This window comes from Saccostrea cucullata, unplaced genomic scaffold, assembly GCF_032062105.1.
Source record: "Saccostrea cucullata isolate Sc308-1 unplaced genomic scaffold, CSIRO_AGI_Scuc_v1 ctg1, whole genome shotgun sequence".
Taxonomy (NCBI): Eukaryota; Metazoa; Mollusca; class Bivalvia; order Ostreida; family Ostreidae; genus Saccostrea; species Saccostrea cuccullata.
This window is the reverse complement of record NW_026920581.1, coordinates 1,746,983-1,773,878: the sequence shown is the minus strand read 5'-3', so window position 1 is coordinate 1,773,878 and position 26,896 is coordinate 1,746,983. Positions and strand designations below refer to the sequence as shown.

At 34.1% G+C, this 26,896-nt stretch overlaps 4 protein-coding genes and 1 pseudogene across 4 annotated transcripts; 2 read left to right on the top strand and 3 right to left on the bottom strand.

Moving 5' to 3' along the window:
• Window positions 1–304: 304 nt before the first annotated feature.
• LOC134251983 (prohibitin-2-like) lies at window positions 305–5,453 on the bottom strand (the record flags this gene model as incomplete). The annotated part of the gene is made up of 7 exons (XM_062734390.1): window positions 5,281–5,453; window positions 5,046–5,127; window positions 2,510–2,589; window positions 2,171–2,295; window positions 1,254–1,439; window positions 911–1,018; window positions 305–382 (listed from the first exon to the last, which is right to left on the bottom strand). Coding segments are annotated over exons 1-7 (780 nt in total), but the record flags the coding sequence as incomplete, so codon positions are not given.
• Window positions 5,454–7,169: 1,716 nt separating this feature from the next.
• LOC134251975 (large ribosomal subunit protein uL29m-like) lies at window positions 7,170–12,056 on the top strand. Its single transcript, XM_062734381.1, has 5 exons — window positions 7,170–7,311; window positions 9,000–9,085; window positions 9,464–9,524; window positions 9,902–9,998; window positions 11,634–12,056. Exons 1-5 carry the CDS (start codon window positions 7,175–7,177, stop codon window positions 12,027–12,029), a joined length of 777 nt encoding a protein of 258 aa, XP_062590365.1. The 5' UTR covers window positions 7,170–7,174; the 3' UTR covers window positions 12,030–12,056.
• A 1,134-nt stretch (window positions 12,057–13,190) lies between these two features.
• LOC134251962 (uncharacterized) lies at window positions 13,191–16,049 on the bottom strand (annotated as a pseudogene).
• A 1,194-nt stretch (window positions 16,050–17,243) lies between these two features.
• On the bottom strand, window positions 17,244–18,139 carry LOC134251953 (uncharacterized). The gene is made up of 2 exons (XM_062734372.1): window positions 17,727–18,139; window positions 17,244–17,383 (listed from the first exon to the last, which is right to left on the bottom strand). The coding sequence occupies exons 1-2, from the start codon at window positions 17,947–17,949 to the stop codon at window positions 17,244–17,246; spliced, it is 363 nt and encodes a 120-aa protein (XP_062590356.1). The 5' UTR covers window positions 17,950–18,139.
• Window positions 18,140–19,277: 1,138 nt separating this feature from the next.
• LOC134252592 (uncharacterized) lies at window positions 19,278–23,434 on the top strand. The gene has a single exon (XM_062735094.1). The coding sequence runs from the start codon at window positions 19,462–19,464 to the stop codon at window positions 22,603–22,605; it is 3,144 nt and encodes a 1,047-aa protein (XP_062591078.1). The 5' UTR covers window positions 19,278–19,461; the 3' UTR covers window positions 22,606–23,434.
• The last annotated feature ends 3,462 nt before the right edge of the window (window positions 23,435–26,896 follow it).

Sequence of the window (26,896 nt, the reverse complement as noted above, 5' to 3'; positions counted from 1 at the left end):
AACTTATTGATTGATTCTATCAAAAAAACTCTTTAAATACAGTTGAACTTGTATGTCTCAAACACTGATATCTTGAATACCATGGATATGTGAAACTGATTTGGAATTCCAACTGCTTTAAAGTATTTTACACTAGATATCTTGAATCCTTTGTTATTTTATAATAAATTTTTATTCCCATTGAGTTTCATGATATTGAGGTTCTACTGACAAAAGATTCAAGTAAGTTAAACCTGTTCAGTTTAAGGGTTTTATCAAAGGCATCAAGTGAACAAAAGATGACACAAAAGGTAAATACACTTACAGTTTTGGCAATCTTTTGGGCAGCTTGAATCTTTCTAAGTTTTAAAAAGCCAGGATTTTGTTGAATGGCCTCTCCTATGTTCATATTGTCAAGGATCATAAAATGTCATTGATATCTATGCATTAACTTGTCAATGTATCCCCAAAGAGGCTGTTCTACAATTCTGAATATATTTACAATATGATATTTTATTTTTAGAGTATTTTTTTTTGCAGTCAATCTGTGATTTTTTATAAATATGAATTTGTCCACACCTTGCATACTACTAATGTAATATGTTGAAGTTAATCATAACTTTTTCCTTATGAATTTATAGCTCAGATCATAACATATCTCACTGTTTTTTCTTGGCTCTATTAAGTTCCCCATAATGATGTTTAATTGTATGTTTTTTCTACAATAAATCAACTAATTTTAAAAAGAAAAGCATAATAAAAATACTCTGAAACTTATAAAAAATTCCTTATCATTGTTAAAGATGTTAATAGGTTTAATATTTCTAGTCATTACTTTTTAACCTAAGCCTAAATATTATGTTAAGACTTCTAACTTTATATTTTTCTGGTAAGATTAAGATGTACATGTAACAATTCTACAAAAGGATATAAGTTTGGCAGCCTGGGCTTCACCATCAGCCTGCACTATTTTCTGCTGTTTCTCTTGTTTTGCCCTCTCAACATAGAACTGGGCCCTCTGGGCTTCTTGCTGGGCAACCTATTAATGCACACAAAATAGTAAGTTTCTAAAATTATGTAAAAACCAAAATTAAGTGAACCAGTCTTGCCATTTCAATTTTTTTTTATGCGTAAAAAGGCTGGGGCAAAATCCATGAAAATTAAGCTGAGGTCTAATAAAATTCAATGAGAAACTATTCACAAGACAAAATAATAATCAAAGCTATGGACCAAAGTACATGCGAAAGAATCTAAAAAAGATATTATTTAGTTACCTGTTTAGCCTCAACAGCTGCTGTATACTCTTTACCAAAGCTGAGCTCTGTTATGGACACGTCGTCCAGGATAATGTGGAAGTCCTGGGCCCTCTCGGTCAGTTCTCTCCTGATCAGCATACTGACCTGCTGACGCTGAGTGATTAACTGTGACGCATTGAACTTAGCCACCACGGACTTTAACACCTGTTTACAACAAACAATGGGTGTGTTTAATGTAATTATTATTTATAAAACTGCACTGCAATGTAGAAAGTCAGTATTTTAAATGAAAATAGGACATATCCTGAACACAATGGTTAATTGTAATTCATATTCATTGGAAAGAAAAAGCTGTCATGGTATAGTATACAAAACAATTTTTTTTCTTTTTGTTAACTTTTTGAAAAGTAAAAAGTCGACAAAAACTATCACTACATGTTAAAGAATTATAATTTCAAATAATTCAATTTTAGTTGTAACACGTCATTTGATTAGATAAAAGATTTGAATCCATTTTGTATAACATAACTTGCCTACGTCACAACTTCAAAAACATATTACTCCGCTTTCACGTTACTTTTAAAATATGCTAAATTTGAAGCCTATTTCTGGAGGAAAAATTGCCTCATTGTCTATACTGAAATTAAATTATAAAGAATGAAGTTTACTTCAACTTATGTTATACGATATACCATAACTTTGGACAGTTTACACTGTTTTATAAACTGCTTGGCGATTTATAAAGCGTAAACTGCCCAAAGTTATGTTATATTATAGAACAAAAGCTGAAATAAGCTTCATTCCTTAAATACTCAAAACTTTTTTTTACTGCAAATGTAGTTTGCTAAATGCCAAGTGTGTTTGAAGTGTTGTCTATCAAAAGAAAGTTTTGAACACCTTTTTTTCCTACCAGAAAAGGTTTCACTCCAGCATACCTCATTACAAATTGAGGGCAGCACTCTCTCATCATAGTCTGTGCCTATCTGTCTGTAAATCTGTGGAAGAAATGTCTGATCTGGTCGTGACAGGACTCTCAATGAGATGTTCACCATCTGTAAATCTGTGTGTAAAATGCACAAAATATTGTGAGAAAGTATTTGCATATGTAATCTTAGAGCAAATTCTGAAGAAATGTCAAATGTCTTCCAACAGTTAAATCCTATGGTTTTAAAAATTTCATTACTTCTAGTGTTTTGGGTTTTTTTTTTCACTTTATTTCATGGAACTTGAACAAATCATAGAGATGTTCTCTAATTTTTTTTTCTTCAAAATACCTTTGCTTCCAGTTGGTGATGTAATTCTTCTTGGTTTTGCTCTAATGTCATATATTATGGGATACTGAAACCATGGTACCCTGAAATAAACACATCCAATGCATTGCACAATCATTTAATTTATAAAGACATTGTATGTAGTTTTTAGAAACAAGATAGAAAAGAGTGCAATTTAAGTCAAAAGCTAAGTTGAGTATATGGGATCTATGAATAAGAAACAATCAAATGAAAGTTGCCCTGGAAGCACAATAAGGTACAAGTAGAATTTTTAGCGAGGATTTAGCATTATAAGTCAAAGTGAGGGGCTGAGATTGCATTAAATATTACTAAAAATTAATTGCTTTTTAATTGTAATAGTTTCTTTAGTGAGCATTTTAAATTGCTTAAATTACTGTAACTGATTGCTAAAAATAAAATACCAATTTTTAAGGAGAAATCGCGAAATTTGTGTCTCACTAAAATTTCCACTTATACGGTAGTACTGTGAGATACAGAGTCATGGGTGAAAGTTAACAAGTGGTGCTGGAGAAGATAAAAATGTGAAAAGTTTATGAAGAAAACTATGGTTTGCACACATCTAGAAGGGGGTCTGGGTTCCCCTGAAATTTGCATACTTATGTAACGGGACAGGAGGAAATGTAGTGGACCAGACCAGGATTCCAACCCAGGCCCCCTGAATCTTCGGTCAGGTGCTCTACCCACTATAAAGCTTTCTGGCCACCAACAATCAAACCCAGCTGATCACCATATTCCTCCCTCCTTAAAGGTCTTTGGTCCCTGAAAGACCCCAACCCAGGCTCATCCCTGACAGGCCTCTCACCTGTCAGTTCCAGGACAAGGAGGAAATGCAGTGGACCAGAGCAGGATTTGAACCATGCCTCCTGAATCTCTGGTCAGGTGCTCTACCGAGTAAGCTTTCTGGCCACCGGTGATGGAACCCAGCACACTTATTAATTGAATGTATATACAGTGGAGCCTCATTTATCTGGACGCTTTGGTTCCTAGTCAATTTGTCCGGATGTGTGAAGTGTCCGGATACCTGAATCACCAGTTAAACAAGACAATATAATATTTAAAAATTCCGTCCCGATGAAAAATCGTCCGGATACTGAAGCATCTTGATATCTGGGGTCCAGATATCTGAAGGTCCACTGTACTAAAATGCGCTAGAAATGACCTTGCACCACCTCAAATATGCAGAATTGTGTTAGGTTTGTTTGAAAAGTCAATGACTAACTCATCCCTACCCCGAAATAAGATTTTCATGTTTTGAAAATGTAATTTTTTGCTAGTGGAGAAATTTCAGGGTTGTTTTAATTTTACTGTGGTGGACCCCCTCTGGAAAAAATTCCTGGATCCGGGCCTGTACTTTTTAGTACATGTGAACACCTGACCTTTATAGCGAGAGCAGCGAGCATTGCAAAGCGACGCTCGTACCTACAAGCTCTAACGACAACGCCAAGGCGAAGAGAAAATTCGGACTACTGCACAATCATTCCATAGAATTTATTTCCGCAGTAATTTGAACCCACAATGCATAGCTTCGTACACAAATGCTAAAGCAACGTTCTTGCGAGAATAACGACAAAAGTTAAACAAATAGAAAACTTGCCTTGATTTAAATTTATCTCTTTATTGCAGAAAATAAGTCATAAACTGGTTGAAATTAGCCCTGTTCAGGCTTCGGTTTGGTAAAGCAACATGCAAACTACGTCATGTGACATCAGCAGGTCCGGCACAATCTCTTGATTAAGCTATATAGCTTGATTTAGCTAAATAGCTTTATTAAGCTATTCAGAATAGCTCGATTAAGCTATTTTATTAGACTTTTTTCTCAATAGTGTTATTTTTTCAACAATTAAGTGCAAAAAGTCGCACCTTGGTGCAGTGGAAATATTAAACTTGGAACTCTTCCGAATACAATGCATGTGAAAATCACTCACCAAATTGCGTCTCCTTGAGAGACTTTGTACTCAAAGTTTTAAAAGTTTTGGGGCTATTGATGAGTGACCACACAGTTATTTCTTGAATGAAATTATAAAAGAGGTCATTTATGGCCAACAGAATAATTGATTGGTAAGAGCTCAGCACAAAGAAGCAATCATACTTACCCACGCCTCATCGCACACACAGTTAATCAAAAAATGGAAATTCATGTTTTGCTTAAAAGTACTCAACAGCAGCAATGTTAGAACTTTCTATAATTTAGGTTGTATTTTTGATAGTCCATAGTACATATATGAATAGTCATATACTTGCGACTTTTTGTTTATTTCTTGCAAAAAACGTTTTTGTGAAAAACTACATATAAATAGCTTTATCAAGCTATTTTGAATAGCTTAATAAAGCTATATAGCTTTTCAAAGCTATATAGCTTAATGAAGAGATTGTGCTGGACCTGATCAGAGTCTTATATGCACCGAATGTCATGTGCGGTTTGACAAGTCTGATCTAAATGAAAACTGGATAAGCATCTGCGCTTGCCCTAACGGTCGCACCGTCAACATATTATACATGAAATCGACAGAACTTATACCTGAAATGAAGTCCTTCAGAGAAGACTTGTTTTTGGACCCCACCAATGCGACTGAATATGATTGATCGATGACCTCCATCAACTAAAAAAGGAAAACATTTTAGAATTACTTCATGAATGAAAGAAATGATGAACAATAAAATAAATTGTTGGAATCATCTGCATAATGACAGGTCAAATAAAAGTTGCATAAGATTTCAGACACTGAAAGAGAACATATATTCATTTGCCTCACCAGTGTAAAATGACTGTTGAATTCCTAATGCAGCTCCTACGACTGCCGCCAAACCAACTCCAAACCTGCCACCCTTTTTCCCACCTTTGGTTAGCAAATCTTTCAACTTGTTTGGATCCATGCTTTTCTACCAGTTTCACATGTGCAGGGCAACTACGTCCTTGAAAAGCTTTACATCATGCAAACTAGAATAAAAACACATTTACGCTTTTAATGGATTCAAAGTTTCTGACTAATTGTTCCACGATGAATTATTAAAATAAAATTCTGAAAAGTTGTTATTTACCATATAATAAACATTTATTCAAATATAAACTGTAAGTGGATATAAAAAAAATTCAAAGATTTTTATTTCAACTTTTATTTTCGTTTTTATCCGAATAAGAAAATGTGTCTTAAGATACACCGGAAGTATTCAATTGTAAGTCAATTCGCTCTCTGGATTTTTCAGTCCACCTCGTGTTAGAAAAGCAAGGGAACTTCTGTCAATCTTTCTGTCTGTCTGGTTCAAAATCTGTTTCAAAAAACTTAAACCTTGACCATAACCTGCAAATTAGAAGAGATAGAGCTTTCATTTAATTATATTTTGCGGTACAAAACGTTTATTCGCGAAATTTTCGCGTTGTATAACGCGTAAATATTTTTTGACCTACCAAAATTGACCCGATAGGCTTTCGTGCTTCAATAATTCAATCTGATTAAAATCAGATCCTGTGATCCGCTCACATAGATCGCTACACAAGGTTGAGTAGCGATCTATGTGAGCGGATCAAAGGATCTGATTTTAATCAGATTGTTCAATAATTGAACTTTAAATTTTAAAAAAAATTAGGATTTTTAAAAATAATTATAGCGAATTCCCATGTATTTAGTTTTTCTAGCTTATAATTGCTTATTACTATATTTAAAAGAAAAAACTTCTACAGTTTGACTTTTATTTTCGAGGACATCAATTTTTATTTATTCGCGGACATCAATATATTTTGTATACGATTTCGGCACAAGTACAGAAGTACACAGCAAAGAGCAAAAAAAATTAAATAACCATTAATTAATTAATTAAATAGATACAATACTTATATACTGACCTTTACTTAGGTAGGATGCCACCCGCTTTCACTGAAAGTTGAAAAATTATTAAGGTCGTTCTGTCTGTCAGTCGGTCGGTCTGTCTGGTTCCACAAGAAGCCTTCAGTGAAGCTTTTACACAGAAATTTAATTATACCACAACTCCCTATGCCTAAGGAAGATCTCAATGGATTTTAAGGGCAAAAAGTCAAAGGTCAAGGTCTAAATTTAAATACATTCCATTAGCTGCAATAATGCACGGTAGCCCTCTCCCTTTTCCCCCCGGCCATGGCATTAATATAAGAAATCGGATAGGGCTACATTAATGCAACTATATGTTGCTGCTCACATTCTATTTGTGTGTAAAACTTTCATTTTGGAGCGAATTTCTAGAGACATTTGAGCTTTTGCAATGAAATTTCAATTTTATTCCATAATTCCATGGATATGACCGGCCCATCCCCCCTCCCCTTAGATCCTTGAATGTTCTGAGGGTGGTGTCCTTAAGTGGGGGGGGCACATATTCTCTGAATCAGTTTGTGTTATTTTTATTTTCGAATGCATTTTATTTTTCATTGCTGAAAACAAGAACACGTAAACTGGAAAAAATATGGATACCCCCCCCCCTTTTCAACGGTTACAAACATACACATTTAAATAATTAAGTCTCTTGGATGAACTGTGTGTAAAAGAGAGAATAACCATTAAAAAAATGTTATTTCAAAATAATTGTGCACATTTATCAACTAGTGAATTTGTTTTAAAAAAAAACCAACCCGGGTTGAATTCATCTAGATACGGATATACTTAGAACCTAAAATCTGTCATGGCGTTGAAGGTCTTTTCAGGCCTTTCTAAGTTGGCTCATTTTGTTGGAAAGCAAGCTTGTAGAGAAGCGACAGTCTATACAAATATCTTGAATAGAGGAGTTCAACAGAGTAAAGCAATATACCCTTTCAATGTGTACGTTTTTAGATATGCAGTGTATTTTAAAGGATTTTTTTCTATTTATTTCTGCATATAGAATTTATTTTATTGGGTTTCTAATAAGAAATATGTATTATGATGGCAAATTTACTAAGGTTAAGTGTCATGAGTATATGAACATAATATTAAATGATGCTAATTAATTACCAATTCTGAATTGAATTCCTGACATTGATAGTGTCACTGACTCATTCAGCAGGTTGGGTCAATTTACTATATAAAATGGGGTGTATTCATTGTATAACTATATTTTATGCTCATTAGCAATATTTTTTAAACAAAATAGAATTATCATATTTCATGATATATTTATATGCATGTCATTTGGATTAAGGGCGAAACGATTACACGTGTAAACGGCGACGTTTCGATTATATGCTCTAAACGTTTACAGTTTGAGTAAACGTTTACACGAAGGTCATTATCAATGTCTATCAGAAATAAAGTTTAACACAAACAAATTGTTTTATTTCGTAATTTACAAAAGAAACAACGTCTTTGACCATTTGATAAGCAACAATCTAAACCGGAAACATATTGAATGAAAATATCTAAAACCGATATGGGCTAACATAATTAATTCCGATTTCCGAGTTGCTAATACTAGCGATGTTTTACGACACTTGAAATATAAAACTTGATATATTTTGATTAAATGAATAAAATACCTTTTTCACAAGTCTTTGAAAAGTTTCAATACAGTCAGCAGGTCCTGTTTTACTTTTTTCGAGATTGAAAGATCCATCTTTACAATTATTTTTTCTACGTCCGGTAGCCAAACAAACCAAGTAGTTGGGTGACGAGGTCGAAAGTGAATGAGTTTAATGCACCTCAAATTCTTACGGTTAAATCACGATGACAAACAATAAATTTGTAATAACAACTCATACTTATATTAAAGTGAAAGAATTGATTATTAAATTCGAGTTTCATGAGTAAGTATAGCCATAAAAATCCAACATAGAATATCTCCCGTTTAAACGGTACCGTTTCGTTTACTGCTATCCGTTTAAACGTTTACAAAATTCAGTAAACGTTTCACCCTTAATTTGGATACCATATCACAAATGCACTAATATGTTGACGGTGCGACCGTTAGAGCGAGCGCAAACTCTTCTATTGTTTTAATTTAGATCGGGCTCGTCAAACCGCACGTGACACTTGGTGCGTCTAATTGACGTCACATGACGTCGTATGTAAGTTACAATACCAAGAAAAAACTTAATAGTGCTGAAAGTTAATGAAAACAGTTACGTTTACTATTTATCTTCAATAAGTATCCATTTAATCAAGGCGAGTAAACTTTTTGTTGAACACGCAACTTTGCTAAGTGATGCATTGTGGGTCAAAATTACTGCGGCAAAAAATTCTAAAGAATGAATGTGCAGTAGTCCGAATTTTCTCTTCGCCCAGGCGTTGTCGTTAGAGCTCGCAGTTACGAGCGTCGCTTTGCGACGCTCGCTGCACTCGCTATTAAAACTCGTGACTTGGGCAATTCTTAATTCTTCCTCTTCTTCCATTAATGTGCCTGGCACCAATGTTGGGCATTATGATTGCTTATAATAATTGGTCCTGATCTGTTTAGTTCATGACATAGCACTTATGATTAATTGACAAATAAAATCAAGAAGATATAACTATAGCCCTGATTTATTTTTTTCAAGGGGTTTTCATACAACAAGAAAAAACAATGATTTGATGGAATTTTTTGACCCGGAGGCAAACTGGGCTGATGGACCTGTCAAATGTGGTAAGTATATATAGCCCAGAGAGACACCTCCCTACATTATTAAAAATCTGATGCATATGTTTTGCATGGATTACTAAGACAGGATTTTTTTTAAATTGCTATTTTTTAAATATCTATACATAAGTAATCATTAGTATAACAAACAGAAAATATATAATAGGAGTACAGACAGTGTTATGATAAAATTTCTATACTTCAAATGTTGAATTTATTGCGGAGAGAATTTGTTGATAGTGCAAAACAGAAATAAAAAATTTAATTACACTTGGATATACCAGTATATGTAATTTTATTTTCCTAAATATATTTGTTTTGGAGTAAAACATTGTGAATTTGCAACGATAACATTTTTGTTTACGAAATTTATGTTTTTATTAGGTAGGCCTTGGAGGAAAGATGAATTAAGAATAAAGAGTAATGAAGATCTTCATAAATTATGGTATGTATCTGTATAAGATACCTTGAAAGGTACAAGTGAGTCTAATGTTTTAGTTTACATGTACCATATGGCTGCATGTTGTCAAGTCTCTGAACCTTGGTTGTGGCCACAAATTAATTTTCAAACAAGTTAGCATGGATTTTAAATTGACACAATTCTTCATGTTTGTATTTGTCTATATAGGTGCAAGACATTTAGTGTGAATTAACTGAAGTTTCTTTATTCCAAAGATGCTAAAAAAAAAATACATAGCCAAATGTAATACATTTAAGATAGTTAACAATCAGTGTGATCAAACTAACAGTCAGAACTTTAATGTTATTGTGAGACAGTTAGGTTTTGTAATGAGAACCATAATTTATTTTTTGCCATTCTAGGTACATTCTTCTGAAGGAGAGGAATGTAATAATGACACTGGAAGCAGAGCTGGAGAGACAGGGCAAATTTTTAACAGATGGATGGAGAATGGAAAAAGTAAGTCAGATCAAATCTCTGCCTTTCTTAGCCTAGCTGGTCTGAAAGTTCAAAGTAATCTTTTACAACTTACCAGTCTCTTTCCTACTATTAGTTGATAATTAGCTTTGCACATTTTATTTTTAAAAAATGTCAATAAAGAAATGGGGGTTATTTCTAATTCAGTGCTACAAACCTTCTTAAGTGAAAAGAAAACTTTCTCAAATAAAGGGTCAAGTTTAATATTAAGGGCCTGGGGGATACATGTAAGGATCAAAATGGAATAGGTCATTCAAACAATATTCTGCCAAAAATCATGTCATTGGTCACAAACTAGAGGAAAAATATCCCAATGAAAGATAGGCCCAAGCTGGATATTAAAAAGGAAATTTAAAGTTTGGACTGCAATAGTGGTACAAAGTTTTCATAAAGCATTAATAAGAACCTGAAAAATCTTAAAAATTCAAACTCTGCACCACTATGAATGCATCCCAGAGTTGTGTCAAAAATCCCCCCCCCCCCAATCAGAGAGAAAGAAGTACTGTAAATTGGCAAATAATCAAAATTTCATGTTCGCATTGAAATTAAACACAAACTTCCATAAGTTTTCAAAAACGTTTCAATGTTTAAACCATGTTGATTGCGCCGTATTATATATTCGTTTACAGACAAAGAGAGATAACTCAGATTTGTGCTATGCAATAAATGCCACATCGGAAGAAAACGTACTATGTGTTTACATTCTTTTTATTTTCATTTTGAAACATGTATTAAAGTAGTACATTAATCAGTTTGAAATTCAATTTCAAATAAATTGCATCATGATTTAATTTGTACGTAAACACTGTTATGGCAATTAGTTTAGTCTAATTATATCCCTGCTTTTTCGAATGCCTGTACAATCAATTCTGTGTCCTTTCCAAGCTGATCAGTTGCTTTTACAAGCCATTTCGCATGAATAGGTTTTATTTTGGACAAGCGCAAGTCAACTTCGATATCCTAAAAAGAAGATTTTATTTCAAGTTTTGACTGAAATTCGGATTTCAAGAGGGATTTAAATCGGCCGTTAATTTGTGTCCATTGTAGACGGTCTGTACATGCAGCTGGAACAAACACAACTTTATGCCCTTTTCCTCCAAAAATTTAGAAGGGATTTATCTTGAAAAACATCAAAAATACACAAAGCTTTTTGCCTCAAAGGCAAATCCAGTTCGTCACGTACCCGCTGTATGTAGGGAACAATGATCTTCTCAACATATCTCTGCATTGTTTCCACATTACTCCAATGGTTTTCACTATGAAATATGTCCCAGTCTTTAGGGAAATTGTAATTGGGGTGACACTTGTCAGTAACCTTTATAATAATTGCGTGGGTAAAAAGACTTTGAAACCGACAATACAGCGGTGATTTGTCACTTGTCGTCAACTCCTTTAATGGGGACTTGTTTGGCACCTATAGAGATAATTGATTACCTAATTATTATTGAAATCATTAAAACGATTCATACTGTCCTTTTTTTTTTTTAATTTAGGTCGTTATTTATAGTAATGAAATTACAGGGAATATATTCAATTAGAAATTAAAACAAAATCTTACCAGTATCGTGCGTGTTTTAAGAAGACAGCCCTATGTAAAATATTTTCTTTGATTTTTAGGTAGAAGTTAGCATGGAAAATCTGCTGTATGTCGTGAAGGAGAGAGACATTGCTTTGAACAAATTAGAAACAGGAGAAAGTGGTGAACCAAAAATTTATCAAATCAGAAATTCATTAGGGCTTAAGTACAACCGCACTGAGTCAGAACATTTAGTCCCACAATTCATGAACAGGAAGTTTAGACTAATGCACTCCAAATATGAACCATGGATGTCCAAATGGATTCACAAGTATGAGGAAATGAAACGTTTTAGGCAAGGAAAACGTGAGAAGTATTACAAATTCCAAGCTAAAATGCTGCAGAAAAAATACGGACTCTCAGAGAAAGAAGCAGTGAAGTCTGTTAATTATCACAGACAGAAGAGCAAGAGAATGAGGGATTTCTCTGTTGTTTGATATTTTGAATAAACTTGATGCTTTAAACTTGTTTCTGTCCATTATTTTTATTTAAAGGTATGGCTAGAAAGATCCATTTGGGTTTTAGTTTAGCTGGGGAAACAATGTAAATTACTCACAGTAATACGTAGCTAATAAGATTTGTGTACAATACAGTATTTTGAATTTCCTTTATTCAGGAGCTTTGTAAACATGCCCCCCCCTCCCCCCCCCCCCCCCCCAAAAAAAATACCCAATCAGAAATGTTGAAAAAAAAAGTTTGTCTTCAATTGGACAAGAAATAAATGAAAGTAAATAATCTGACTCAGAACCCCCCCCCCCCCCCCGCCCGATTGAAATAGTTGTCCCTTCAATGCAAATTATGCTTTGAGAGTGGAGGATGTTTAGGAAGTTTGTTTAATTCTTAATGAAGTTTTGTCTTTAAACTTTTTGTGAACATGTTTATCTGGGTTATTAGCTATTCCTCTGACCTTACAACTTACTAAGAATGTTCAGTTGTTTATTCAGCATTTTTCTAAGTTCTATCGCTATTATCATGTCCTAATTTTACAAACTGATAAAGCCCACGTGGCACAGTGGTTAGAGCGTCTGTTCTTCAGTCGCGAAGTAAGGTCGCGGGTTCGATTCCCTCTGGGACGTGGAGACCGTTCCTTTGGATGAGACCTTATAAACCTAGGCCCCGTGTCGCGATAGGTGCTCACAGTTGGCATGAAAAAGAACCCTCACTGCTCAATGGTCCCGAGTGTCGAGCATATACGTAGGACAAGTGGTGACGTCTCTATATGAGTGAAAAATTCTCGAGAGGGACGTTAAACAACATACAATCGATAAAAATGCAACGGACAGTCTAGGGAATATAAACTGATAAAGAAAGATATTCCTTCAATTTTAATTCACAATATATGCGCATAATATAGTGCAATTTGCTTCCTTAATAGTTCGTAAAAACAAATCTTGAGGAAGATGCCCGCATTTTCTTGCAAAAACATTTGACTTTTTCTTGCCTGAAACGGAATAACATGCCAAAGGAGCAAGATGACTGAAAATGTAGCCAATAAATAACAAGTTCAGCTTCTTCTCTACCCAGTCCTTACATCGTATTTCTTACGAACTTCAGTCTCAGCTGTTCATGTTAATGAATAAAAAGAACTTATAGAATTTAGATTAATTTATTCAGGACAAATGTTAACATATTTTTCCAGCCTCTCCATTTCTCTGTGAGCAGCTTCAATTTCTTTCTGGATACGGGCTTCCTCTCTGTTCTGTTGGGCCCGATCCTGCTTTATAGCCTGTGTCTTCTCTTGAGATTCTGACAAGAGGAAACAGCAAATGAAGCAAAAATTGAAAAATATACAATCCATTTAATTTAATAACCCATCAGTTATTCAACGTCTGACCCCCATCCTCAACCCCAAATTTAATGGATGGGTTTCTTAAATGATTATATTATATACATATATGTATCTATATCAGAGTTTTAATCAGCTCGAAAACTAAACTTATTCTATTGTAAGCTTCACACGTAAATTAGTTTATCGGTTACGTTGTCAACATCCAATTAACGTATCGCCAAACTCCGCCCATCGCGCTATGGGAGATAACTCCTATGATTCCTCATCAACATAACGTGTAACTCAATAAGTCGACGCCGGTTGACTTGTCCGAAGTTCCTGATGATTTTGCTGCAAAATATTTGCCATACGAACCCACTTTGAGACAAAACGAAGTGCAAATGCTTTTATAAAAGCATTCATAATTTTCAAATATTAAAAAATGATTCCGATCCCTTTCTCGGAAAGTTTATCGAAGCATGATAAAGTCCGATCGAGTTCCCTCATACTGTAAACATCCATGTCGACGAAGACAGAATCACATTGCGACTTCAAATCTGGGTAAATGGTAAATTACAACGACCTTTAATTCAATTTGTAATGTAATAATTTCATTAAAACATTTACAAAACTTTTTCAAGCGTGTTTTTAAATAATGGGAATAACATGCTGGCATAAAGGAGCAAGGAAATAATCTTTCCTAAAAATGTAGCCCCCATCATCCAAATAATCTTGGGTTGTCGACAAGTTCCCCCCCCCTTTTATTCATTTATTTGGCTTCTTAGACTTTTTCAGTGAAGCGGAGAATAAATAGTCTGTCATTGGGAATAAATAATCCGTCCTTCACCGACATGACAATAAATAATCTGACTCTGACTTGGAAAAAAAATTGCAAGCCCCTCTCCCTTTCCCGCAAATGTTCACTCTCGTTAATGAAAAATCTTTCTTCTTTAAAAAGAACTTTTTATAATTTAGATTAATTTATAATTTTGGTCAGATATATATTATGTATACAAATGTAATATACAAAGTTCGTGTTTTTCTGGGACAAGCCTATACTCAAAGTCATTTCGTTACAGATACACTATATTGATTATAATACCTGTAATGACAATGTACGTTTTTATATAAAAAATGAAGTTATTAAATAATTTCGATATTTTGCCAATACCTGATGGTGTTCTTTATAAATTAAATGATGCTGGTAATAGGTGGGGGGTGGGGGTGTTAATTGAAGGTTAAATTTTAGCGATAAAATAGAATCATTTTTAATGGGTAGCTTAAATCGAATTTAATTTTTTTTTTTTGAAAAAGTGAAAAAAGTTTGTAAACTCAATCCTGCATATGCAATAATAACTGGTTATAAAAACTGGTAACTTTCATAACACATGTGTTAAAACTTCTCTTTTAAAATGTGTAGATTTTGACAATTATTTTGAGGAAACAGCAAATGAAGTGTTATGGACAAAAATTATCTATCACACATAGATATATATACTATTATTCATATTATTTTTATATTCCATTTAATTATATATGGATTTATACCGGGTTTTTTTTCGTGTGTATTAAACTATATACATGTATAAACATAACAAACAAGTAAACGAGTTTTATTTCATTTCCTGACCAAAATATTTAGAAGTCCCAAAACGTGTAAACCTCAACCCCAAATTTAATGGTCTGGGATACCTGTCATCGGTATTGCATGATTATATTATTGTTTATACATATGGCGGAGCAAGTATGTACGTTAATTAACAACCTTATATTACAAGAATAATTAAAAGAAAGAGCTGTTTTAATATTTTAAGTTTCTGATTTTTTAATTACCTCTCCATTTCTCGAAATCCCCCTTTTTGTCCTCCAGCAGCCTGGGTGGTGGCATCTTCGGAGTCATCTTCGCTAGCCAAGGGTTTCCGATCCGATACCTACTCTACAACCCTTGGCAGATTTGGCTGAAAATTTTAGAACTCGCGCAACCGATTTTGATTGGCTGCGTCCGAGTACGTTTTTACAATCAACGATTTTCCAATTGAAGTCTGTTAATGCAAAAGAAGAGTAATATTTACTTATATTACTAAAAAAAACAAGGGAATAATTAATTTGAAATTTTTTTCTTTTGATTATATATGTTTTAAGAATTATTGAAAGGACTGTTTTAATCAATTTAAGCTCAAATGTTACGGCTCTTGATAATTTTTATGTATTACTCTCTCCATTTTTCTACCACTTTTGAGGTGTGCCCACTTCCCACAGCTGTATGAGGTTGTTATCCCATCAGGCTGCATGGAGGTCGCCATATTGTTTCAAACGTCATATTGATTTACGTATGTTACAGCTATTTTCATTGGACAAATACTAAAGAGCTTCAAGGGACTTAACTCAATTACGGCGATAGGCGGCGCAATCAAAGTTCCCGTTTGATAGGCCTAAATCTGCCAAGGGTTGTAGAGTAGGTATCGGATCGGAAACCCTTGGCTAGCGAAGATGCTTCGGAGTATCCTCCGATATGAAAGTAAGACCAAATGCCACACCGCCTTTCTTCTCCGTCACTTCGTTTGTGACCATTGTTCGAAGAATTTTCTCGTAAACCTCTTTTTCCTCCTTCAACACACCTACTTTATTATTTTTGGCGAAACAGCTCTGAAAGATGCCCATGATCTTTTCAGAATTTTTTGTCTCTAACAACAAAAGGCTTTGATAATAGTCTCTATGACGTCACAATAATTGTTATTTGTGACGTCATAATCACTGAAATCATTGCATCAAAATGTTCTCTTCCTCTTATCGCCCTATTCAAGTTTATAAAATAAACTCGATAATCTTTGAAAGTTTCTAAATGTAGCAATTTTCGAGAAATGAAAAAAAAGAGTGAAGACAAAATGTCTTTTGGCATGAAAACGCTGACTGTTTTTGTCTACATGTAAATACTGAAATAATTGAAATTCATATGCACACCAATATTTATGGACCTCTTTCCCAATAATAATAGTTGTTTAACTTTACATTCTACCATGGGAACAGTATTATCATAACTGGTACAGGGGCGGATCCAGGAATTGAAGTTAGGGGGGGGGCGCAAGATTTAGGCAGGGGCTTTGGGGGCCTTAAGGCCCCCAGTGCATGGGTCCAGGGCAAAGCCCTGGTGGTGGGGGTCCAGGGGGCGAAGCCCCCGAAAGCTCATGAATGGATTCTAGAGGTTTGTAGGGTAAAAATGAGGCCTACCGAGTAGACATTTTAAACATTTTCTCGTCAAAACTGTTTTATGCTAACTTTGACAATTTTAGGGGGGGGGGGCGCCGGGTGCACCCCCCCCCCTTAAATCCGCCACTTTGGTATAATTGCGATGATATTATAATATTTTCCCTATACTGTGAATCATATCTTTAAATGTAGTGCGACTGATTTGGATGGTTGTTTCAGTTTCTAGGATTCTTGATCTCAAATCTGCCAGAATTCCATTAAAGAAAATTATGTATTTCATCAGTATATATGAGTTTACAAAGAGGTTTATATAGAGGACCTCAATGTAGGATACACCTTGTATGAGAATTGTGATTTTGAACATATCTAAGAACTTAAAAGTTACCATTACGGTCTGCTGAATGGTCTTCCTCTGTTCAAGAAAATGTTAAATAATTCTGGTATCTCAATAAATATACTCCGATACTTCTGCGCTTTTGTTAAAGAAAGAGAAAAGGGAACAGTTGACAGGCGAAATAATAAAGCTTATAGTCCTCTTCCTAAAAGAAACCAATGATTTAACAAAAGAAGCAAGACGTATCAAATTTCAACACTACCCTGAAATCGTCTTAGTTACGAGCTTCAGCATCAGTTGTTCAGATCAATGAGTTTAAAGACACTCTAAATTTAGATCAATTTATTCAGGACAAATGTTAACATATTTCTCCAGCCTCTCCATTTCTTTGTGAGCAGCTTCAATTTCTTTATGAATACGGGCTTCCTCTCTGTTCTGTTGGGCCCGATCCTGCTTTTCAGCCTGTGCCTTTTCTTGAGATTCTGAAAAGAAGAAACAGTAAATTTACCAACAAATTAAAAAAAAGGTTCAACAGATTTAATAAAGTAATTAATTCATTCTCCTAAGCATTACCCAAACCTAAATTTTCATGGATAGGTTTTATTTAAATACGGTACACGTCTTTATCTGGATCAAAGTTTTTTAACATGTAGTTTGTTTTACCAACGCTAAAACCCAATTTATTTTTTAATTTGAAAAAATATTGAAAATTTTACATATAAATTAATATTTCTGTTATGATGGAAACACACAGTTACCTTATTATTACATGAATAATTAAACGAATAGCTCTTTTAATATTTTAAGTATTTGATTTTAATTTACCTCTCCATTTCTCAAAATCCCCTTTTTTGTCCTCCAGCAGTCTTGGTGGTGGAACCTTTCGGGTTTCCTCCGAGAGGAATGTAAGACCAAACGCCACACCTCCTTTCTTTTCTGTCACCTCATTTGTGACCATTGTTCGCAGTACTTTCTCGTAAACTTCCTTTTCCTCCTTCAACACACCTACTTTGTTATTTTTGGCCAAACAGCTCTGAGAGATGCCCATCTTTTCTAAAAATTTGTTTGTCTCTAACAACAGAAACTTTTGATGATGCCTTATGACGTCACAATGACTGCGATGTCATAATAACCGAAAACATCGCATCAAATGATTCACTCCCTTTCATTATAAAGATTTTAACACAATACTGAAATTTTATAAAATCTTAAAAGTTAATTACTGCAGTAATTTTGGGGAAAAAATAACAAAGCTGTTACATATTATATTAGTATCTCCTCGCATCGGAGAAACCGAGCTGGACATTTAGTAACGCGCATGTGGATGTCTGTTTGTTTGCGGGTGTGTTACTTTGTCCTTATCCGAAACGGAAGTGACACAATTTGCATTGGAATCAATATCGATTGCTGTCCTCATTTATAGTTATGTTCTTTGTGGTGCCCTTGTTGATAAAATACTTAATTTAGATTTTTAATAACATTTATATTTCTACATAAATATAAATCTATCGACTATTATATTAATATTTATGATGAATGAAGTACGTATTTTTTGTTCAAAACCAGCTCCTTTTGTATCGCCGCAAGTATCCTTTTTCCTACAAATAAATTTAGTGAATTTTAACTTTAAAGATCAACATTCTATTCAGAATAAATACAATATTGGATATACATAATATGTTTAAAGTTATACACTCTCTGAATGTCATTTGCAAGGTTATATTCCTAAGGCTCATTGATTTTAACTTTATATGCTTTCTTTCTTGCTTTATTTATTTACTATTTATTTATTTATTTATTCATTATTTATTATTAATTTTTTTTATTTATTTATATATTTATCAGTGAGAGTATGCATACCAATTCAGCTGGGTTGCTTCTCCTCGTTGAACAATGCTGGTTCTTGATTTTTTTTTAAATTCAAAGATAACATGTTTATGAAACCATTTGTACGTCTTAAGGGATGGGCTACGGTGCTCCTTAACTAATATCATTGCCAAGACAACGCGGCTGATTTCCATGCAGTCTATAATATTGCTCTTTAGTGCTTTTCGGGTATTTTCAATGAAATTCTTCCATTATACCAAAGGTGTTTGACCCGGAGACTTTGTTTCTTAATACACTATCATCGGTGTCGCCGTATCCCTAATCAAAGGGTCTTAAAAGCTGCTACTGGGGCTTTGGAAGGAAGTGAATAAATGGACACTTAGCATTCCTCTCTGATTCTAATACCAACTGCAAACAAAGTTATCTTAAGAGTCAGTGATTGTTGCTGTAATCCGTAACAATAAGTCCGAATGATTGCAAAACTAGCCCTGATAACAAAAGGACTTGTCATTTACCTGCCGGATTGACATAAACATTTTATTGGACAAAGTCGTAGGACGACGAATGGGTGAGAGTTGGCCATATGTTCAAACTGTAGATAAACTCTGCCAAGTGTCAATCTTTTTCTATAATCAGACCAGCGATTGAGAACTCAGACTTGTATTGTTTTGGGAAACCAGCATTGTTTTTTTCGCAATGCATCACCATAACACTCATAGTAGCTGCTGTCAGCATGACTAAGCTCCACATCACAATGTACTTGGCTGTTTTGGCTTTAGTGACTGTCCAGTGCTTTCATATTTCCAGTGACCCTTTTGTACCCAACGCCTACCGTATAAACGATTTGCCGAACAAATCACAGGATGAAAATAAGACAATCCTGAAAATTAAGTTACAAAGACTTCTATATGGTCTAAAACAGGACGACGGTATGAAAATACCAAACGAACAATTTTTGGTTAACAAAAGATTTCAAGACGCAGAAAAAACGGAGAGGAAGCCTCCGCTAGCAACCGAACAGGAATCTCCCCCTGAAACGGATGAGGAATCCCTCTACGATGACTTGATTTTTCAATTGGTTTACAAAAGGTTTGGAAAATGTATTCACTTTCCTTTGTATTCTCCAAAACCTATTTATATGGTTAATAGATGTCCACACGATTCTACCGATGATCAAGCCAGAATGCTGTGTCATGGCCACCATCAAGACTTTGTAGAAGAACAGCATAAGTGTATTATAGACTTGCAGCACATTCCAGTTCAGGATTTACATGGAGTCGTGTACAGAAATGTCTACTGTTCTCGCTGTCATAGAGCAAGCAATGTAAGTACATGGACCGCTGACTTAACGTTTAATGATATACCTGTTCTGAAATTAATGGATGGCTTCAAAAATACCTCTATCAATATTCTGAAAAACGTGGATGAAATGGCGAGATGTTCAAAGAAAATTTTTCCCTACAACCAAAATGTTGTAAAACACTGTACAAATCCCACCAGTCATCGCAGCCATGACACTCGGGCCCGCAATGCTCCAATAAATCCTCAGCCAGGCTCAGAAAAAATGCCATTGTCATTTCAAATTCTGATAAATTTTGGAATAAATGGCGAAGGACACATTATATTCAGCACAGAAACGTCACATCCCGTTGAAACGATCTCTTGTCCACAGAACCAAGTGTTCTACAAGGGACATTGTCGTGAAGTAACATGCGATGAAGGCTACCATCTTGAAAATAACGTCTGTCAACCCGATCCTATATCTCTCAATTCAGAAGATTCTTTGTCACGGCTGCAAAACGCAAATGAGATGACGTCTCTGACATTCCGACTAAATGCTACTAAAGAGGAACTGAGTATCCTGGAACAAGACGGTGCAGAGGAAATGATTATCGAGGAGATTGCCTTTGTCTTGAATGTGAGCTCCAGTCGCATCAGAGACCTTACAATTTCTATTCGTAACGGTACGACACAGTCCAAAATGATAGAGATTGCTCATCCAAGACGATTCCAGAAAAACAGAGTTATGAAGAACAAAGACTTCTCTCCGGAAATATTGACCACAAAAACTGAAGATGGTTCGAAAAATGTGTCCTACGACAACCAACAAACGAATGAAACGACCAAAGAAAAATCTCCGGACGAATCTCTGTTCACAGTTGAATTCAAATTTGATCTTTTGGCAAGCGTAAAAAAGACAGGAAAATTTAGTTCTTCTTTATCCAGCGTGGTGGATAATATGAATCATTTGATTAAAACTGAAAGTTTTAAATTGGAATTAAACGGGTCTGACTTTAAAATAACTGAAATAAAACAACAACATCACAACATGTCGCTGCGTCTAATTAAGTGGTGCCACCATGGAACCAAAATCATGAAAAAGGGAAGTGAAGTGGATATGAAAAATTCAACAGACAGTCGGACCGGAAGAACAGTTCACGGCGTATTTGTGAATGACACAGGGAAATTCTATGGACCAGATATGTTTGATTTTTATATATACGTGTCGGGTGAATTCGGAAATATAAGCAACGTAACTATTAACGCTTTGGTTTTTCTCTGCGATACGCCTCGTATCCAAGACGGCGAGTGTGCAAAATTGACTTTGAACTCAACTTCGTACGAAAAATTGTACAACAATTCTGTTTTCTATGAAGGAGAAGTGTTTGATCAGGATAAATATGAGTATGTAGATGATATGCATGACAATGTAAGAATATGCATATATAGTCAAGGTGTTTCCTCGAATATGTTGAAAACATCCTGCGGAATAGAATTTAAGGAGATAATCGTGGCTGAAAGTTATCTTAGTTTCGTTTTGGGGATCATTTCAACCGTGATCACATTTCTTTCATTGATTACATATGTTATTTTCAAAGAAATGAGAAATTTGCCAGGAGTGAGCACAGCTAATTTAACATTCGCACTCTTTCTTGCCGAACTACTTTTTATTGTTTCTGGTGCGCCAAAGCCAGACTGGTTATGCCCAGTGATAGGCATGATGCTGCACTACCTATTTCTTGCGTCTTTCTTCTGGATGAATGTCATGTCGTATGACTTATATAAAACATTTGCCAACAAGTATATCCTCACAAGAGTGAGAAGCAAAGAGAAATACCTCCCACGCTATGCTCTATATGCGTGGGGATCGCCAGCTCTGATCGTGGCTGGCTGTGCAGTGGTTGACTACACAAACATCATACCCAATGTAAAAATTAAATATGGTGGCGGTTCTCTTTCCCTGTCCCCAAATGGTTTCGTTAATCATAATTTGGATGGCACCCTGGAAAACAATACATTGTCGCATCGGATAGAATCCACGGATGAAAATCTAGGCTGCTGGATACAGGAGCCAGTGGCAGCGCTTGTTGCCTTCGGTTCTCCGATGCTCCTTATTCTTTTCTCCAACTGCATCATGTTTGTGAAAACCATTTACTGCATTCGCAAAACTTTGAAACTTGCAAACATAAAAACGAGGCGGTCTTCGTTGAATCACGTAACCGGAAAATCTGACGTCAGACTTTATGTGCGCATGTCAACTATGATGGGTTTTACATGGATTTCCGGTCTGGCCTCCTCGATAGTGAGTGCTTTTGCAGATACACCAACATTTACAATTTGTACTGTGTTACATGTTATGAGCTTTTTGTTTATCATATTTAATTGTTCGCAGGGGCTTTTTATCTTTTTTGCATTCATTTGTAACCGAAGAGTGTGTAAATATTACAAAAGTATGCTCTCAAAATGCAAATCCAAGATTTCGGGAAAGACAGTGTTGAGCTCTTCTAGAATTTCAATCAGTACAATCACTTCATGGACATATACATTTGAAGTTGTTCAGATAACTGAAAAAGAAAAATGTCAGAAAGAAAACTGACGCGTTAAGATTGTAAATACTGTACATATGTAGATACATGTAAGTATTATGTAATATATTGAATTGCTTTATGTATATAGCAGGCAAAAATTAAAAGGTCTTATGATTTAGATTTTTTTTCCTGCTGTTATTCTATATTCGTTTATTTTGATTTTTATGCAGCTTCTTGATTTGAACAAATTACTATTTGTAATGGTTGCTGAATAAGTGTTATACTTGTACGTATGAATTGGTGGACCTTATGTCATCTTGCAGAAAATGAATCTTTTTTCCACATCAAGTAACAACTATTCATTTATAAATGCCTCCTTGAAAGTTTTAACTGTAAATTATAAATGAATATGATGGTGCCAAAATTTTGCTAAAAGGATACTGACATTTTTTAAATAATCGCTCAGTATATTACCTTTAACTGGTATGACTAGCAAGATGGGGAGTTAATGAGGAGCATGTGAATAAAACAATCAAATGGCAATTTAATAAGTTATTTCTTTTTTAATTTAACTTTTTTTTCAATTTTATATGTTGAAAATTGCAAACTACTGTGGCACGTGAATTTTAAGTTTGATTAATACGAAAAATGTGACTAAGTATGTCCACCAACAGTACACTGTATAGTGTATAGTAATCTGAAGAAATTTATTTAAAAATATACCAGAAATGTGGTAAAATATAGAAGTCTTTCATTTTTTGTTTCTATTGTAAAATAGTATTGGTCATCACAATGTTTTTGGATGATATTTCATGAAGTGTTTCCTATACTGTTTGTTATGTTTGCATTTCTATATTATATTACATTCCAAGACAAATAAATATTTGATGCTTTGTTTTTTTAAGTAATGTTCATTCTCTATAAAATTTATTCTTTTCTACTAAAAATTAATTTTAAAAAAAATATCATATGGTTTTTAAACTTAAGTTTTAGAATTTGCAACCATTTCCAAAATGTTGCTTTGGAAAAAAAATTCGCTGTGGTAGCAATAAAAAAGATAAATATTGCCATGGATATTGTGAATGAATTGAATTGGAATTGAATGAATAAACTGAAACCAAAAACCAAAGCGTACTTGAACAGGACCTGCTAGATTATCTTATCTGCGGTCAGTAACCCAGTTTTAGATCTGACACAGTTATCAAATCAGGATTTAAAATCTGTCATTCTCACACATTATGAAAACAAATATCCAAATCTTTCCAATTATTCAACTTAATTAATAATATTGAAATTCGTTCCACCAAGCCTATGCATAAGATTTCATCTTTTGTTTAAAGAAATTAATTCTGCGCTTTTCTGTCCACAACTTAAAATTATTTTTTCAAAAAATATTTTTCGAACACGAAAAGAAACTTTGTTTTTGAACTAGAAACATGGAAGGTTTATTTAATTTATTCGAAAAATAATCGAACCCATTGATTCATTTTGGAGTTTTTTTTTTTTAGAAATGATTCCGATAAGGCATTATATATTCCCCGTTATATAACATTCAAATAAATGCCTTTAACACATGTATATGAGAAATGGTTTTATGTCTTCTTTATTTTGATGTTTTTGATTAAATCATTTAGTTTGTTTTCTGGTAATAAATTGTTCATACTGTTTGCAGCTGAAATACTTGAGTTTGAAACTCTATAATTACATTTTTATTAAATTTCAAATCAAACTTTCAAAAGATTGACCAAAGATTAACAACAAAAAAATCTTTTAGATTTCAAAGGTTAACCAAAATACTTCTAGATTTTAAAGGTTAATCAACAAACCTCTAGATTTCAAACCAAATATCATAAAAAAAAACCTTCCGCATTTTAAATGCTAACCAATTTTTTTTTCTAAAGATTTCTTAGGTTAAAGATTAACCAAAAAATCGTCTAGATTTTAAAGGTTAACCCACAAATTTTCTAGATTTCAAACCAAATATTATCCAAAGACCTTCTACATTTCAAAGGCTAAGCAAATAGAAACCTTTAGATTTCAAATGTTAATTTAAATTTAACCAAAAAGTCTAGATTTCACAGGTTAATTAAAGATATACCCAAAAAACTTCTAGATTTCATAGGTTTAATAACCAAAAAAACTTCTGACATACTTCATAAACAACATGGAGATAAAACTATAGCTCCTAAAGGAATCTTTTGTCTCCAACGCTGTGAAAGATGAGCTTCATATGCAGCCGTTTCTCTTCTTGGAAATTGATAAAACCAATGAAATGCTCAATTTTAATACCTTTACAATGGGTATGTAAACAAAAGTACGTCTGGTTTGAGAGAGTAAAATTTTCAAGTATGTTATAAACAATTTCCTACAAAGAGAACTGTTGGTTATATTGATATACAGTTGAACTTCGGTATTTCGAACACTGATACTCGAATAATATGTCAAACTGATTCTGTAGTCCCTAGCGTTTTTATCCTGGATATCTCGAATATTTGGATTTCTTGGTCCCCTCAAGTTCGAGAAAACAAGGTTTGACTGTACAAGTTTATGAAAAATGTACCTATCTAGTCTCTACATGCGACTGCACGAAGCATAATCTGTTTTGCTATTTAAAAACGTTGAAGCCAATTTATAGATATTTAAAAAAGTGAATTATGTTTTACAAATTTTTGAATTGCAATATTTTAGAGGAAAAAAATATGTGCAATACATTTTGTATATGTCGGAAGAGTTTTGCTAATACATGTTCAGTCATTCGATGATATTGGGGGGAAAAGAAAACTACTTTTGTTGACCACGGGTACTTATGGACAGGACCCCCCCCCCCCCCCCCCCCCCATATTCAACCCCGGGGCTTATTGGACATTTTTTTTTCACAAATTATATTCATTACACTTATTCATCATGTGTACAAAAAAAAAAAATAGTCAAAACCCCAAAATAATCTCTCTTACAATGTATAGTGGGGTATTTTTTGTGGAGCGATTATTTTGGGGTTTTGGCGATCTTTACTTATTGTACACATGATGAATAAGTGTAATAAATATAACTTGTGAAAAAAAATGTCCAATAAGCCCCGGGGTTGAATATCGGGGGTGAGGGGTGGTAGGGGGTCCTGTCCACAAGTACCTGTGTTGTTGACCTCTTATTTGTCTCAAAATGGTTTGATACTTCCAAACCAATAATGTCATGATTCGTGAAACGTCTTTTTATCTTCATCTTAGATGTTAAAAATGTGATGCCTAGTCGGTGCTTTAATTTACTAACATCAGTAATATTTTGTAATAATGAATTTTTAAAATTTATGCGCCTGTTTCACAAAATAATATATCCTTTTACATAAGGTTTCGTTAGTTATCAATGATGGCATTAATAATATGCATTTTGTTCTTGTCATTCTTCAGAACATTCCCTATTCATAGAAATGGCAACGGTTAACCGGTTAGCCGATAAAATCGTTACCTCGGTAATCGATATAAACAAATATAAAATATATAATAATATGCATAATATTTAATCAAAATGACGTATTAAAATGACTGACTACTCTTTTTATGTTACACAGCAAATAATCCCTAAAGTTACAATGAATTAAGAAGGATACAAGAGAAAAATATTCTATAAATAGTGTCAAGAATTCTACAGGCAATCTGTGACGTCATCCTAAATAGCCCCAGAGAATTCCAATTAGAATAACTATTAAAACCGCCAGGCAAATCATGATCATGATCTTCTTCTGCAAAGAAAAGAAGAAAAAACACTAATCAATGGTAGATAAGTCCCAGACACCCTAAAAGAATGCACAGAATCGTATCTTTAGATTACCTGGTTTTTACTCAACGCAAACAAGATGTGTTTGTCAAACAGTTATGCCCCCGTATGGAAACAGCGAAGTTTTTTCTCAAATGCAGATCAAATATGTTGGTACCCAAAGTAAGGCCTTCTCACAAGAAATACAACCGTGAAATATGAAAGCCCTAGCAAAAGTTACAGCCAAGGTTAAAGTTTTTTAAAGGTAGGTCAAACTCCAAGGTCAAGGAGCAAAAATTGTTGGTTTTTAAAGAAAGGTCTTGTCACAAGGATTACATCTGTGAAGTACGTATGAAAGCCCTATCCCTAACCGTTAAAACGTTATGGACAAGGTTAAAACTTTTAAAAAGTAGGTCAAACTCCAAGGTCAAAGTCAAAGGGTCAAAGTTCTTTGTATCCAATGAAAAATCTTGTCAAAGGGATGAAATATGTAAAGTATGAAAGCCCCAGCCCTAACTCTTCAAAAGTTATCGTCAAGGTTTGTTTTTAAAAAGTACTCAGTAGGTCAAACTCCAAGGTCCAGGTCAAAGTTCTTGGTATTCAATGAAA

What these genes read in the sequence shown, in the direction of transcription:
- LOC134251975 (XM_062734381.1), top strand. Translation starts at nt 7,175, where the DNA reads ATGGCGTTGAAGGTCTTTTCAGGCCTTTCTAAGTTGGCTCATTTTGTT. An exon ending in GAAGATCTTCATAAATTATG is followed by an intron (nt 9,525 to 9,901) that starts GTATGTATCTGT and finishes TTGCCATTCTAG; the next exon opens with GTACATTCTTCTGAAGGAGA. An exon ending in ATGGATGGAGAATGGAAAAA is followed by an intron (nt 9,999 to 11,633) that starts GTAAGTCAGATC and finishes TTTGATTTTTAG; the next exon opens with GTAGAAGTTAGCATGGAAAA.
- LOC134251953 (XM_062734372.1), bottom strand. Translation starts at nt 17,949, where the DNA reads ATGGGCATCTCTCAGAGCTGTTTGGCCAAAAATAACAAAGTAGGTGTG. An exon ending in GGATTTTGAGAAATGGAGAG is followed by an intron (nt 17,384 to 17,726) that starts GTAAATTAAAAT and finishes TCTTCTTTTCAG; the next exon opens with AATCTCAAGAAAAGGCACAG.
- LOC134252592 (XM_062735094.1), top strand. Translation starts at nt 19,462, where the DNA reads ATGACTAAGCTCCACATCACAATGTACTTGGCTGTTTTGGCTTTAGTG.